At 45.2% G+C, this 14,233-nt stretch overlaps 2 protein-coding genes across 4 annotated transcripts; one reads left to right on the top strand and one right to left on the bottom strand.

The window, feature by feature from the left end:
• The first annotated feature begins 1,022 nt into the window (after positions 1 to 1,022).
• nup155 (nucleoporin 155) lies at positions 1,023 to 12,106 on the top strand. Of its 3 annotated transcripts, none has more exons than XM_031860385.1 (34): positions 1,023 to 1,165; positions 1,431 to 1,574; positions 1,952 to 2,089; positions 2,227 to 2,323; positions 2,518 to 2,588; positions 2,668 to 2,760; positions 3,235 to 3,498; positions 3,589 to 3,662; positions 3,754 to 3,845; positions 3,926 to 4,023; positions 4,135 to 4,302; positions 4,419 to 4,519; positions 4,643 to 4,813; positions 4,920 to 5,030; positions 5,156 to 5,250; positions 5,340 to 5,425; positions 5,634 to 5,775; positions 5,960 to 6,026; positions 6,099 to 6,214; positions 6,397 to 6,500; positions 6,678 to 6,811; positions 6,991 to 7,182; positions 7,438 to 7,576; positions 7,673 to 7,808; positions 7,908 to 8,061; positions 8,153 to 8,257; positions 8,739 to 8,893; positions 8,988 to 9,117; positions 9,210 to 9,323; positions 9,414 to 9,534; positions 9,621 to 9,731; positions 10,099 to 10,235; positions 10,350 to 10,456; positions 11,176 to 12,106. In XM_031860385.1, exons 2-34 carry the CDS (start codon positions 1,433 to 1,435, stop codon positions 11,312 to 11,314), a joined length of 4,104 nt encoding a protein of 1,367 aa, XP_031716245.1. In that variant the 5' UTR covers positions 1,023 to 1,165; positions 1,431 to 1,432; the 3' UTR covers positions 11,315 to 12,106. The 3 variants fall into 3 exon arrangements, with proteins under 3 accessions (XP_031716245.1, XP_031716244.1, XP_031716243.1); XM_031860384.1 differs by having other exon boundaries at positions 1,426 to 1,574; XM_031860383.1 differs by having other exon boundaries at positions 1,023 to 1,574.
• Positions 12,107 to 12,961: 855 nt separating this feature from the next.
• Positions 12,962 to 14,068, bottom strand: ora5 (olfactory receptor class A related 5). The gene has a single exon (XM_031860366.1). It carries the CDS (start codon positions 14,066 to 14,068, stop codon positions 12,962 to 12,964), a length of 1,107 nt encoding a protein of 368 aa, XP_031716226.1.
• Between the last annotated feature and the right edge of the window lie 165 nt (positions 14,069 to 14,233).

Below are 14,233 nucleotides of genomic sequence, written 5' to 3'. Positions count from 1 at the left end.
TGTTTGCACTTTTTTTTCCCCCCACTTCCGAATATTTATTGGATCCTTTTTAAAGTCATCAGGTTCATCTTTTTTACCTGTACTGTGACTCCCTCACCTGTGTAACAGAGATCAGGGTGAGTGAAGGAAGTCTCTTTCAGTTCTGATTGGACATCAAACAGGTTTTTCGTGCCCATGAAGAAATATTACCAGAGCTTCTTAAGCGATTACTGAAGCCTCTACTCACTCGGCAAAAGTTTGCCGTAAAAGATAAACCCAAAAGCTCATCTTGCCATTGTGATTACGACTGTGGGGATGTGCAGCAGCTGGCACGTAACTTAATGGAATCTCTTGACTCTTGTCCTTTACTACTGGTTGATGAAGTGTGCACACTTTAATTCTGCATTTTGGTAGAAAATGTTTGATTTAAAATATACACTAGTTGCAAGCAACGCGTGTCCTGTACTAAACCGTTCCTGTGTGAAATCAAGCAGAACAGGATTCATTTTAACAAGAATATGCCTTCACTACTACTATGACCCTGTGTATCTTTTTGTCATAACTAGTCGATCGTATGTCACATCACGCTTTTTTAAATGTATTAAAAAGATAACCGGGGATCTGACAACATGCACATGTACAGTGATATTTCTAAATGTGACGAAATACCAAAAGTCAATACACAAACGTCATGTTAAGGGAATTGCACTTTTCTTCTTTCGGGGGTGAAATGATAAAACCATCTGGGTTTGTGTTATGAATTTAGAAAAAAGTGAAAAATAAAAGTATTTATGAAAAGTATTTTTATAAATGTAATGTATAATACCTCTTCACTGCATACTAAGGCAGTGTGTTGAGTTTAATCGTCGTTGTTTCATTTTCTAATATCCTTTTACAAGTACATTATTACATATTTAGTGTGGTGAGTATAATATTTCAGATACAATGACATTGACCGGTGGATGGCAGCACAACTTTTCACTCCGCCCAGTCTGCCAAAATTAAGGAGACGAAGAAGAAGAACGATTCACCGGAAATAAACCTTTCACCCCTGCCGCTGTGCATGAGGTTGGCGGGCTGCTAGTTGAATGTGTGTTTGATGTATTTGTTTAAATTCAGCTGCTCAACTTGTGAACAAAACCTCAGTGTCATATAACTCACTATCACGCGGAATCCTTCCAGTCGGGTAAAGCAACGAGTTGACTTTAAAAACACTTTATTTCACACTTGGCTAGCATTTAGCTCGCATGCTAAATAATAAGGTTTCAAAGCTAGCAATCAGGCTAACTAACCGGCGTCCTTCCACCAGCTTGCTAACATTAGCTGGCACTGGACAGCCGTACATCTCTCCTTTGTTCACGTGTGATATATCGCCTTACTTGGCTAACGCTGTTGTCTAACTCTGGATTTAAACGGTATCACCTGACGGTACGTTCACGGTGGTAGCGCAGCCATGCCGTCCAGCGCTGGACCCAGCAGCCCCGCAGCTGCGCTCGCAGAAGCGCTGGAAAACTCCTCCCGGCTCATCGACAGACACCTGCAGGAAGACCGCTGCTTCCCGGACCTCTCGGAGCTGCTCAGCGTCCCCTCGCACAGTGAGTCATGTGGAGGGATGTGGCAGAAGAGAGACAGACCTAACAGTAGCTACCAAACTCAAGGGTTTCTCTGTACACTAGGGATGCTGTGCTCAAGGGTACAAACGATGGGATAGAGTAGGCGGTGGGAAGGTAGTCCCTGTTGATGCTGTCAACGGTTGTTTACTCACAGATGTAAAAGAACAACACGAGACAGGTTTGAGGGAAAGTACAGTTTGCAAGCTACATCTAAGTATTTTGATGAACACTGTTTGCTCTATGATGGAATATGTCTGCATACAAGATAACTGTATTATGATCGGGATACAACATTTGGTCTTGGGCTAGTGCAGGGCATCGTCAGACTTTAACTCTGTTGTCGTTTATTGTGTTGATAGATATGCCGTCCCTCTCTGGAGTGTCAGACATGGACTACCCCCTCCAGGGACCAGGTCTACTCAGTGTGCCAAATGTCCCAGAGCTCAGTGCCGTCCGCCGAGTTCCTCTGCCTCCTGAGCTGGTGGAGCAGTTCAGCCGTATCCTTTCACTTATTCAGGAAAAATGAATTAAATTGACTACTTTTATTTGGACCCAGAGGTTTCCATCTCACACATAGCTAAAAATATCCACGGGTGATTGCTTTGTTTTGAGTTTCAACTTAACCATTTTCCAGATATGCAATGTAACTGCATGATGGGAGTTTTTCCAGAGATCTGCCGAGCATGGCTTACTATTGACAATGACATCTTCATGTGGAATTATGAAGATGGGTGAGTACCGTTTATGTACCTTTTATATGGGACTGAGTGACGTTAATGATGTGCGTTACATGAAACCAACTGAAGTGCCCACAAGGTGAACTTTGATGTATTGTTAGTATTCCCTGTTAATTGTTGTCTTCCGCTGATGATAAATCCAGAGTGAAGACAATTATTTCCTTTTTTTTCTCTTATGTTCTTTGCAGAGGAGATGTGGCCTATTTTGATGGCCTCATTGAAACCATTCTGGCAGTGGGCCTCGTAAAACCAAAACAAGGTATGTTTAAACATTTAAACGCGGCATTGGTTAAACATTTTTATTTATCTGAGTAATGTTTTTGTGTTTTTCTTCTCAGGGATATTACAGCCACACATTCACTACCTCTTAGTGTTGGCCACTTCTGTGGATGTCGTGATCCTTGGGCTGAGCTTCCCCAACAGCCAGGCTGGTGAGTCCTTCCTCTTATCACAGTGATGCTGCATTTGAGTCGTTCCCTGTAGCATGTGGTTGTGTAGATGCCACTGAGGAATATTCTAATGACGCTCTTCTGTTTTTCAAATTAATTGAAATTTTAGCCGTAAGAGTTTAACCTCTTATCTTAACTCCTCTGAAAAATCCTGTAACAAGATAATACGATCACGCTACAGTACAATAAAAGATGTCTAACTGCTTAAAAGCTGCAAAAGAACATGCATAACACGGCAGCTTGCAGCTTAATTTGTTGCCACTTACACTCGCATATGTACAAGCAAGTGCCAGATATTAATAAGCGAGGCAAATGTGCCAGATAAGGACAGCTGCTGTACCATAACACTATCATATTGTACACACAGTTAAGAAGCAGTACAAAGCCATTAATATCTTCATGAACCTGTGGTGGTTCATCTGTAATCTTTGTGTGTCTCTCTTTCTTTTGTTGTAGGGTTGAATGACAGCATGTCTGGTGGGATGCAGCTACTGCCAGACCCCCTCTTCTCGATCCCCACAGACAACACCTACATCCTGTCCATCACCTCCACAGACCTGGGACGCATCTTCATGGCGGGAAAGGACGGCTGCCTCTACGAGATCGCTTACCAGGCCGAGGCCGGATGGCTGAGCCAGCGATGCCGGAAAATCAACCACTCCAAAAGCTCTCTGTCCTTCCTCGTCCCCTCTGTGCTCCAGTTCTCCTTCTCTGAAGACGGTGAGGAGAGGGACGCGGTTCTATGTGGAATGATGTCTTTAGTTTAATTCAACTTAACTTTTAACGTTTGTGGTCCTTGTTTCTCTGCAGACCCCATTGTTCAGATTGCTATTGACAACTCCCGCAACACTCTATTCACACGTTCTGAGAAAGGTGTCCTGCAGGTATGACGTTTAGTGAATGTCAAGTCAATATTTCATGTGTGTGGTGATTGTCGGTGGGCTGAAACGACTCACAATGTGTCTGTTTATTTAGGTGTATGACCTGGGGGCTGATGGTCAAGGTATGAGTCGTGTGGCGACCATGTCACAGAACACCATCGTTGCGGCTGCTGGAAACATAGCCAGGTATGTCACGGTTTGTTGACCCTCAGCCGTGTTTCTTTCACATCATTAATGAGATCTCTGAACCTCTCCTTCCTCTGCAGGACTATTGATCGTTCCGTCTTCAAACCTGTCATCCAGATCTCTGTGATCGACAGATCCGAGTCCTCAGATTGTCACCTGCTCGCTGTCACGCATGCAGGTAAACATTACCGAACACTAGTGAAGATGAGTAAGAATAGTAGGATACATGTGCAGTAATATGATATGTTTATATTTCATGTGTGCTTGCATATATTTTCTGTTTCTGTAGGTGTGCGTCTCTACTTCAGCACCACACCTTTTGCCCTTCTACACCAGAGGCATGTGGCAGTTCGACCTAGCCTGCTAGCTTTGGTCCATGTCCGTCTGCCACCGGGCTTTTCTGCATCCTCTACCCTGCAGAAACCTGCAAAGGTCCATAAGGCACTACACAGCAAAGGTGAACCTTTTGTGTCTGCTTTTCATCGGTTTATCAGAAAGACCCAATGGGAGTCAAAACTCAACATTGTTTCGTTTCTTTTACCATTTTGTCTCTTCTTTTGTTTAAATCTTCAGGCATTCTGTTAATGGCTGCTTCTGAGACAGAGGACAGTGACATTCTGTGGTGCATCAATCATGATTCCTTCCCCTTCAAGAAACCCTTGATGGAGACTCAGGTTGGCACATAACAAACTCTTACTACCATTTGTTGCTTCTCTGTATTGCTGATTACGTATACAAGTGCTTTTGTGCATTGCTTAAAAAAAATATGCCTCTCTTTCTCCTGCCCTCTATTACAGATGATGTCTAATGTAGATGGACACTCTTGGGCTCTTTGTGCCATTAGTGAGGAGAGACCATCCAAGATATTTACTCCTCTGAACAAAGAACAGATCCCCATCACGGATTCCCCTGTGGTGGTCCAACAGCACAATATCCCTCCGCAGAAGTTTGTCCTTCTCTCTGCAAAGGTGAAAACTGCCGTCATGACTCACCATGCTGCACACATGCTCGATGTTGTCATATTGGAACCGATCAGTCACGTATACTAAGAGTAGCCTCCTTGCCGTCCTGTAGGGGAGTCATATCTTCCAAAAGCTGCGGCCGGTGGACCAGCTCCGTCACCTCCTGGTGAGCTGTGCCGGAGGAGAAAATGAAGAGGTTGAACGTTTCTTCAAGCTGCACAGGGTACGAAGCTAAACTATTAAATGTGTGATGTTTAAAATCCTTTCGACGTGGCCTTTAGCCTGAAACCTGCACATGACACACAGTGTATATCGTGTGTATTTGAGTTGTTGATCTGTTCCGTATAGGAGGAGCAGGCTTGTGCCACAGCACTGATCCTGGCTTGTTCCAGCGCGGCTTGTGACAGAGAGGTTTCACAGTGGGCCACCAGAGCCTTCTTCAGGTCAGATTACATTGTTCACACTCGCTCAGATTTACACTCGCTCATACTGCACACAAACTAAACGCAGCTCCTTTTGTTGTTGTGATCAGATACGGAGGAGAAGCACAGATGAGATTCCCGGCTGCCATGACTTCTCCCAGTACTGTTGGACCTGTGATGAGCTCTCCAGTACCAGGTGAATCAATAGTAAACATTAACCTGTGGAAAACATATAGATAAAGACCGAATCTATCAGCTTAAAGTCTTGTGACATTGTGCAAAGCCTTTTCATTTGAATCATGAAAAAATAGATATTTGAATAGTTAGAACCTCTGTGTTTTTTTCAGAACAAATATTCTCAGTCAGAACTTGACAGCCGTAGTAAACGTTGTACTCTTCCCCAGGCATCATGCCCCCAGCTTTTGCCACACCTTTTGCACCAATGCACTCTGGCTCCGCCCCCATCACGCCCATGTCAGCTGGCCCAGAGGTTATTTTCTCAGGGAAACACAACGGCATCTGTGTCTACTTTGCTCGCATTCTTGGGTGAGTAAATCGTGTCATTAGCTGTCACGTTGTCTTCTTTTCAATATGTTTTCGATATGCGTGTCTTTAGTCGGAGGTGTGGATGTGTCTTTAGTCGGAGGTGTGGATGCTGATGTGTGACGGTGGTGTTAATTCTGATCAACATGTCTTTCTCCCCTGCTCTCTGCCGACCACACACTAACAGAAACATTTGGGATGGCAGTCTTGCTGTTGAGACAACTATAAGCAAAGGAAATCAGACCGCCAGTATTGTAAGTATCAGTTCGATAGTGATTGTGTAAGTTTTTAGAATGATTCGTTGAACCTATCCGTCGTCTCCACAGTTGGAAAGCAGCGTTGGTTCTTTTGAGCTGGAGTCGGTGCTCATGGAGCTCTGCGGTTTGCGGGAGTTTCTTGATAAAAACTCTCAGTTCAGTCCGTCTGCTCTTGGTGCTGCAAGGTGAGAGCCCCCTTTGATGCCTTCACAGATTCTGTTAGTTCTCCAACATTTACCTTGCTTTAAGAGCCATTAAGTGCCATTTAGAAGTTAGTTCCTGTGATAACAGGTGGCTGCAAAAACGTCTGTCGCTAAGTCTTGTTTCCCATCCCCCCCTGAATAACATCTGTTCTGCTCCCTGTTAGTTTCAGCTCCCCTGCCAACCTGCAGCAAAGGCTGCTTGGATTTATGCGTCCTGATGGCACAAGCTCTCAGCAGGTCCAGCAGGAGCTCCAGAGGAAGTATCACAGTGAGTTAAGAGTGCAGATTTATATATTAAACCATTGTTGTGAGAATTGATACCCCAAATATCAACGGTATTACTAATCAAGTAAATGTGGAACTTTGTACCAACAGAAGAGGAGAAAGTGATGTCTTCATTCCTTCAAACTCCTGTATCTCTTTGTGTTTCCGTCTCTGTTAACAGCCAAGGCTCAGGTCTATGAGAAGGTGTCCCTGCAGGGCATCCAGCAGCTAGTGCATCGCTCCTATCAGACTCTGGCCCTCCTGAAGCTCCTCTGTGATCATCAGTTCAGCGTCATTATGTCTGAGCTGCCAAAGGTACACGTGTGCATAAACACCTGCTGTAGACACCTGCAGATGCTCATACATCACCGCTGCAGTACTCCTCCACATGCCTTCCTAAATTGCAATAGCTTTTTGTTTTCAGCCATAAACCCGGTGAGCCATGTGAGCTCTCCAGTATTTAGCTCATTGCTCACTTTTTTCTGTGTTTTTAGGACTTTCAAGAGCAGATGAAGGGAGTGAGCTTTAAGGATGTAGTGATCCGGGGAAAGGAGCTGTCTGGAGCGCTCATCACAGCCCTCATTAACGTCTACATCAAAGATAACGCCTCCGTGGAAGCCATCAGCAATCACCTGCGCGACATCTGTCCCCTGCTGTACAGCAGCGATGACAGCGTTTGCTCCAAGGTACAAACATATGGTGTTTTTCTGAATTATCTTAAGATCTTAAAAAGGCACTAGATAAAGATAAATGTGTCGGCCTTTTAGCACAGCTTCGGGGCTCTGCGATTATCGTTTTATTGATGTCTCGGTGCTTTTCAAATTTCTTTTGCGGTCTTCAGGATAATTTTAGCGGCATCAAAGTCATTAAAAGGTATCGATTTACCCGACATTTATCCACATGTCGTGATATTGAATTTGTTGCTTTTGTCTCGCACTCAGGCTAATGAGCTGCTGCAGAGCTCTAAGCAGATTCAGAGCAAAGCGGACAAAGAGCGAACTCTGAGGGAGTCTCTGCGGCTCTACCAGCAGATCAGCCAACACACAGACCTGCCGCTGGTCTGCTCTCAGTACAGACAAGGTGGGGACACACAAGACGTACTTTGTGTACTAGTGTACTTTGTGTGTTCTATAATACTGTTTATTTTTTGACACTAATGCTATTGCGTTGTCTCAGTGCGTTTCTACGAGGGAGTCCTGGAGCTGTGCCTCACAGCAGCAGACAAGAAGGATCCACAGAGACTGGGGCCCCACTTCTACAAGAACGGAGAGCCCGAGGAGGACGGAGTGGGCCAGCAGGCCTTCCATGAAAGGTAACGCGAAGGCAGAATTGGCACACGAATCGGCGTCAGTGATTGGCCATTTCAGACGATTGTCACAACATTTCCCACCCCCTCCTCTGTCTGCTCCAGGCTTTCGTGTTATAAGTGCATCACAGACACCATGCAGGAGCTGGTGAACCAGAGCAAAGCCGCCCCGCAGTCCCCCAGCGTCCCGAAGCAGCCCGGGCCTCCCGTCATGACCTCTGACCCCAACATGCTCAGCAACGAAGAAGCTACAGCTCATGTGAGTGAGAAGCTGACAGTCGATGCTTATTTCTTGCCAGAGCAGTGCAGATGATCTGGATTATTAATGAAAATATGTTGTTCCGTTGTAGTTTGAGCAGATTCTCGGTCTGGCTCAGAGGTCTCAGGACGAGCTGTTTCACATCGCTCTGTACAACTGGCTGATTCAGGCCGACCTCACTGACAAGTTACTGGAGGTACAGTATCTGTCCATGTGTGTTTGTCTTTTTTATGTGAAATTGCATCGTAAAGGAACAATATGTCACACTGATGGTTAGTGTATGAAATGGGTACTAAAGGCCAAATTCAAAATTTTGGAGAGATTTGAAGATCACACGGGTCTCCAGGTTGATGACACTGAACCGAAAAGAGCGAAAGTCACAAAATTGAATAAATGGTGTTAAACAGCAGTGGGTCGTTTGTGACTCCAATCATAGCAGTTAGCATGACGCTGTTAGCCAGCACTAGTCGGGATCACTGCACCACCTGTGATTTTTAATGCAGTTTATGTTTGTGTATCCAAGCTTTTCTTTCACCCAGACCTTTTTAAATGAGCACATCATCCAGATGTCATTGCCCCACGAGTTGTTGTTGTCCTGATGATTTGAGACACTTCACAGGTGTTTGTGTAATTACACGCCATATGTCTGATAGCTGTCCTTTTTATTTGTTGTCCAGGTGAATTCTCTGTACCTGGAGGAGCACCTGATGCATATGATCAAGCAGGACCAGAGCAAGGTGCACAACATGGACCTATTGTGGCGCTACTACGAGAAGAACCGCAACTTTGGCAAGGCGGCTCATGTACTGGCCCGTCTCGCTGACATGCACAGGTTTGGACACAGAGACGCCGGTGACCACATATACAGCATATGCACTCCATGGACTCTTTTCAGTTCTTATTTAAATGCTCTCTTGTTTCTGCAGCACTGAGATCTCATTGAAGCTGCGTTTGGAGTATATTGCGAGAGCCATCCTGTCTGCTAAGAGTTCCTCGTGCATCTCGGCTCAGGCCTCTGATGGAGAGTTCCTTCACGAGCTGGAAGAAAAGATGGAGGTACGTCTGCGTTTGTGATCACGGTTTGAGTAATCCACGAGGGATTCGGCGTTGTAACCACTCGGTTTCTGTGTTTGGTTCCTTTTCTTCAGCTGGTGCGTATCCAAGTACAGATCCAGGACACCCTGATCAGACAGTACTCCCATCATCCCTCCGTGAAAAATGTTATCGCTCAGTTGGATTCAGAGCTTATGGACATCACAAAGGTAACACGCAGCAGAACAATAGGGAGTCGGGGATTATAAAGAATCTTTCATTAACGTTTCTAAATGCTGAACATGTGTTCTCTGGTGCAGCTCTACGGGGAGTTCGCCGACCATTTCAAATTGTCCGAGTGCAAGCTGGCAATCATTCACTGTGCGGGACACTCCGACCCAATCCTGGTGCACTCGCTGTGGCAAGAGATCATGGAAAAAGGCGAGTGGTCACCACCAAACCTTTTTTTAATAATGCGCTTCCTCTGCCATATATGACATTTTAATGATTGTTTTTGTCTCGTCTAGAGCTGGGAGACAGCGTCGCTATGAGTCCAGCAGACAGGATGAGGTCTCTCAGTTTGAAGCTGGTGTCACTGGGAAAGAGTTACGCCGGAACACCGAGATATTTCCCTCTGGGTGAGCGTTCGTACCTTCCTGTAATCATGTTCAATTTTCCTCTCGTCAGAACTTTCCACCTTGCAGTTTACTAATTTGTAATATAATTTGACTTCCCCGTTGCATCATTTATGTCGTCATGCCTCGGCGGTACAGGCCTGCAGGGTCACGCTGGTGCTCTTGGTGATTGCTTAATTATCCTCTCATTACAAGCAGCCTGTTCAAACCTGTTCTTCTCTGTGGAGACTGATTCATTTCAAATGCATCCTCGCTACTTGCATGCACAGAATCAATTATGTCAAACTCAAAAAAAATGTCCCCCCCAGTGATGTACAAAGTGCTGAGTATGCAATGCTAACAAGTGCCGATACGTCCTTTTTGGTTGTAGAGTTCCTCGTAAAGTTTCTGGAGCAGGAGGTGTGTCGACTCCACTGGGACGTGGGCTTCGTCACCTCCACCATGCAGGAGATCGGAGTGCAGCTGCCACGTCTTCTGGAGGTTTATGACCAACTTTTCAAAACTCGGGTACGTGCTTCAGATTCATCATGTTTCAATGCATCACTTTTTTGCCCTCGGATTGAGGATTAAATTGCCTCCTTGCTTAATCCACCGCTCTGCCTCATCCCCTCTTTCCTGTAGGACCCCTGTTGGCAGCGGCTGAAGAAGCCGCTCCACCTGGTGGAGTGCATCCACGTGCTTCTGTCCGGATACGTGGACGATCCCAGCAGAGTACCAACCTATGACAGGTGAGCACAGTCTGAGGAGCTGCTCCATTTCTGGCCTGTAGTGGGCGCTGTGGTGTTTACAGGGACGTTAGCATGAGGCCTTCTACACAGGAAGACAAATGCTTCACAAACGGTTAGTTTGATGAACGCAGAACTTTTAGGATAACGGTGTCTCCGGTGAGAGCAGCTATATTATTACCATTTGGGGGGGGGAAATGGCTCTCATCTTGATCACACACGGGTGTTTTTTTGCAGTTTCTAAACAACACATCATGTCTGTCAATCACTTGTGTGCTACCAGCAGCAGACGAGCGGATATAAAACCTTACTGTGAACTCCAGATGCCCACTGTCTAAGATTGATGCTTATTGTTTGCGACAGAACTACTTTTCAAAGGGATTTATGCAAAGGAAAGGTTCACATTTTACTTTAAGTGTTTCTTAAAACAATGCTCACATGGCCGTTGGTTCATTTAACTGTTAATTGGTCACTGTAATTCCTCCTGTCAATACTGTCAATGTAACAGTAACGGATGGATAGTGGATTCCTCCCAAAGTGTCTTTCAGTTCAACACTGTCTGGGGAAATAATAGAACTTCACTGCTTGATTTGACTAACTCAGACTCCGGACTTCCTCATATTAGCTTCAGCAAGGTGCATGTTGTGTTACTGAACCTGTCAACATCTGCAACAAACCCACAGTGGACTTGGTCTAACCTCTTGTTTTCCCTCCCGTCTCAGACGCCGGTTCACCAACGTGTGTCTAGACGACATCTGTGGATACCTCGTGGAGCTGCAGTCCCTGAGCCCAAACGTGGCCCTTCAACAAACCATCGGCAACTTCAAGTCGCTGCAGGCGAAGCTGGAGAAGCTCCACTGAACTCTCCTCATGACGTTTATTCACAGGACGAGCAACAGCTCACGTCTGGATCTGGCACTTGTTGGCCTGAATCAAGCGGCTGATTTAAAAGTGATTCCACGACAACACGATGCTTGTGTTCCACAGTCGAGTTTGCCTCTTTCTCTCTTCAGTCTGATGTGTTGCAGCGAGCAGACGACGGTAATGTAAGACAGAAGAGACAAGTTTTATAACTTATTTAATACATTTTGTTATGAATCTAAACATGATGCTGAAATACAACGTAGGAAAGCAAGGCTGTTGGTTATTTGCATTGTGTGCAAATAGCTTTGTCTGAAAGATGCATATCTAAAAATGACAAAATATTTTCAGTTCCTTGTGTTGATAAAAACATGAAATCTCTGAATTTTAAAGGTGAGTTTTCATATATTGAAAATGCACTCATGGACGATTGATTTTGGATATTTTTATTTGGATCCGCTTGCTAAATATATCCGACTAAAGCCTTTTGAATCATTTTGACTGTTCCGCGTTAGCCTCCAAACAAACAGTTGGGGTTTGGATGTTGTAATTATGTACATAACTTGGCCACAATGTTGTCTCTTCTGCCAAAGGTCATGCACACACACCGAAACGTTTTTGTTTTTCATGTTTATTATTTAGAGTGAGCATTTTTTGTCTTCTCGGCCGATACGTTTAACAGTGATTTTGTGATTGTTTTGAATGCAGAACACATTTCTAACACGGTGCGGTTCACAGTGCTATGCTGCAACATTTTTATGAAGAAATAAAACTTGTTATTGATCTTGTGTATGAGGATGTTTTTGAAAACTTTATACAGAAACTAGTTGCCTGTAAACCAACAAACTCGTGTATTAACTTGCCTTGGGTTCTGATGTTACACTGCAGAGGGAGTGCAGTGATGGACTTAATGTCTTCACTTTTTGTGTTTACATAATTATGTTTAATTGAAACACACATAGGGTTTCTAACTGTCATCACCAACAGGAATTGCTGCAGTAATTGCTGATGGTTTTTTTCCTCCAATTTGCCATGCACTCTAGTGCACAATTATGCTAAATTTATAGCCTTATGAAAAATTAAATATTTTTTACGTTATGCTGGATTGATTTCTCTCTTAATGACAGTGAGTCAGTGCATTTATACCATACATAACGTTTAGCAGATAAGACTAATAACACAATACAGTCCCACCGCTTCACTCTATTGTAGCTCACTTCGAATGTTTAAAGTCTTTAGTTTAGTGTGAGCAGCAATATTATATTTTTACCTTCTATGACAACTTGTTTACATTTGTTTTATTTAGAAATGATTATTTTACATAGCTTTTCAAAATAAAGGTACAAGGTGTTCCATTGTTGCGAGGTAAAAAGACTGAACAAGTGACAAACAAAAAAGATTCTATTTATATATTTTACGAGGATGTATGATGTAGTCCCGCTGATTGGAGCCCATCAAAATGTCCTCGACGTTATGTTTTAAGATATCTAACGAACAGTCCAAACCCCTAAAAGTTAATCATTTAAGCTCTAAAGTAATTCTAAAGACCAGTTTGTCTCCATCTCTTCTACAGTTTCTTCTTCAAGTAATGGATGCTTTTATTTATTCAGCCAGTTCTGACAGATCTTGGCTGTGATGCGCACATTTCTACCTTTTGCACGAGCAAGAAAGCTTCTTCACTCCGTACAAGAATATATAGGGGATGATGCAGGTGTAGGAGGCTGCGATGTAGCTGGCCACCTCCACCAACATAGACGAAGTGTGGATGTTGTTGGAGATGCGCAGGAGCAGATGAGTCAGCCAGCAGACCAGGAACACGGTGGCTACGGCCACCACGCTCTTGGCCGCTCTCACCTGAGTGCTCGAGCTGGGACCTGGCTTCGCTCGCATCTGGCTGGGCCTGGAAGGATTTGGTGGAGGTGGAGGGGAGCTGCAACCTGACGGCCCTCCATTCGGACATGAAGAAGAAGCGGGCACGCCCGTATAAATGTGGGTTGGGGATGAAAGAGCTGTTGCATCTTTTGAGGGGCCTGGACCAGATACAGTGCTGACTAGTCTGTCATTTCTGCTTTCAGCGCTCTTGTTTTCATCCTTAACCGTCTCCTTGGTAGGGTCAGAGTTATGACCCTGTACGCGTTGCTTGTTTCGGAGCAGAGTGATGACAATCTGGACGCTGGCGAATACCGACCCAGCGACGGGGAGAGCGTTAGCCAGGGTTAAATACAAGATTTCATAGGTTTGCCTCGCTATTTCATTGGGGAAGACGTCCAGACAGTCTTCTTTGCTCTCGTTTCTGCCCTCCACTGCTACGAAGAACAAATGCGGGATGCTGAAGACCACCGCCACCGTCCAGCTCCCGGCCAGCAAACAGCCCACCAAGCACAGGCTGTCCAGCTGCACCGGTGCGCCGCCGCGCTTCAGAGAGCCCACGAGCTTCTGGTGCCAGAAGGCGCTGATGAAGAAGGTCGAGTAGATGCTGCTGGTTTCCGAGAGGTCGGCGCAAAAACGAAACACGCCGCAAAAGGTCTCCCCCAGGAACCAGCGGCCGGCGAAGTCCGCCACGGTGTCGGGCAGGTCCACCAGGTAGTTGGTGATGAGGTTGGAGACGGCTAGGTTGATGAAGAGCACCTCGTTGGTGCGGAGGCCAGATCTGTGCCCGGGCAGGGAGCGTATAGCCAGCCAGTTGTTTCCCAGGATCCCTGCCAGAAACATGAGTCCTCTGATGATGGACTCAAACAACTCTTCTGCGTCCATCATTTCACAAGATCAGGGGATGACTTCCAGTTGTTTGTCACTATACTGGTCTCGCAGTTTCCAGAGCTTGTTTTGTGGGATGCTTTTGGTCTTTGGGCGTTTTATAGAGGAGGGTGAGAGGCCGGACCCAATCACACTGTAGAGTTTTAATAGTCTCACTATTTT

Source organism: Anarrhichthys ocellatus, unplaced genomic scaffold (assembly GCF_004355925.1).
Source record: "Anarrhichthys ocellatus isolate YVR2014 unplaced genomic scaffold, GSC_Weel_1.0 scaffold23, whole genome shotgun sequence".
Lineage (NCBI taxonomy): Eukaryota > Metazoa > Chordata > Actinopteri > Perciformes > Anarhichadidae > Anarrhichthys > Anarrhichthys ocellatus.
This window is presented reverse-complemented; position numbering and strand designations above follow the sequence as displayed.

Coding starts and splice junctions, on each gene's coding strand:
- nup155 (XM_031860385.1), top strand. CDS start 1,433: ATGCCGTCCAGCGCTGGACCCAGCAGCCCCGCAGCTGCGCTCGCAGAA. Junction 2,589..2,667: donor CCTCGTAAAACCAAAACAAG/GTATGTTTAAAC, acceptor TTTTCTTCTCAG/GGATATTACAGCCACACATT. Junction 8,894..8,987: donor CGTCTCGCTGACATGCACAG/GTTTGGACACAG, acceptor TTGTTTCTGCAG/CACTGAGATCTCATTGAAGC.
- ora5 (XM_031860366.1), bottom strand. CDS start 14,068: ATGGACGCAGAAGAGTTGTTTGAGTCCATCATCAGAGGACTCATGTTT.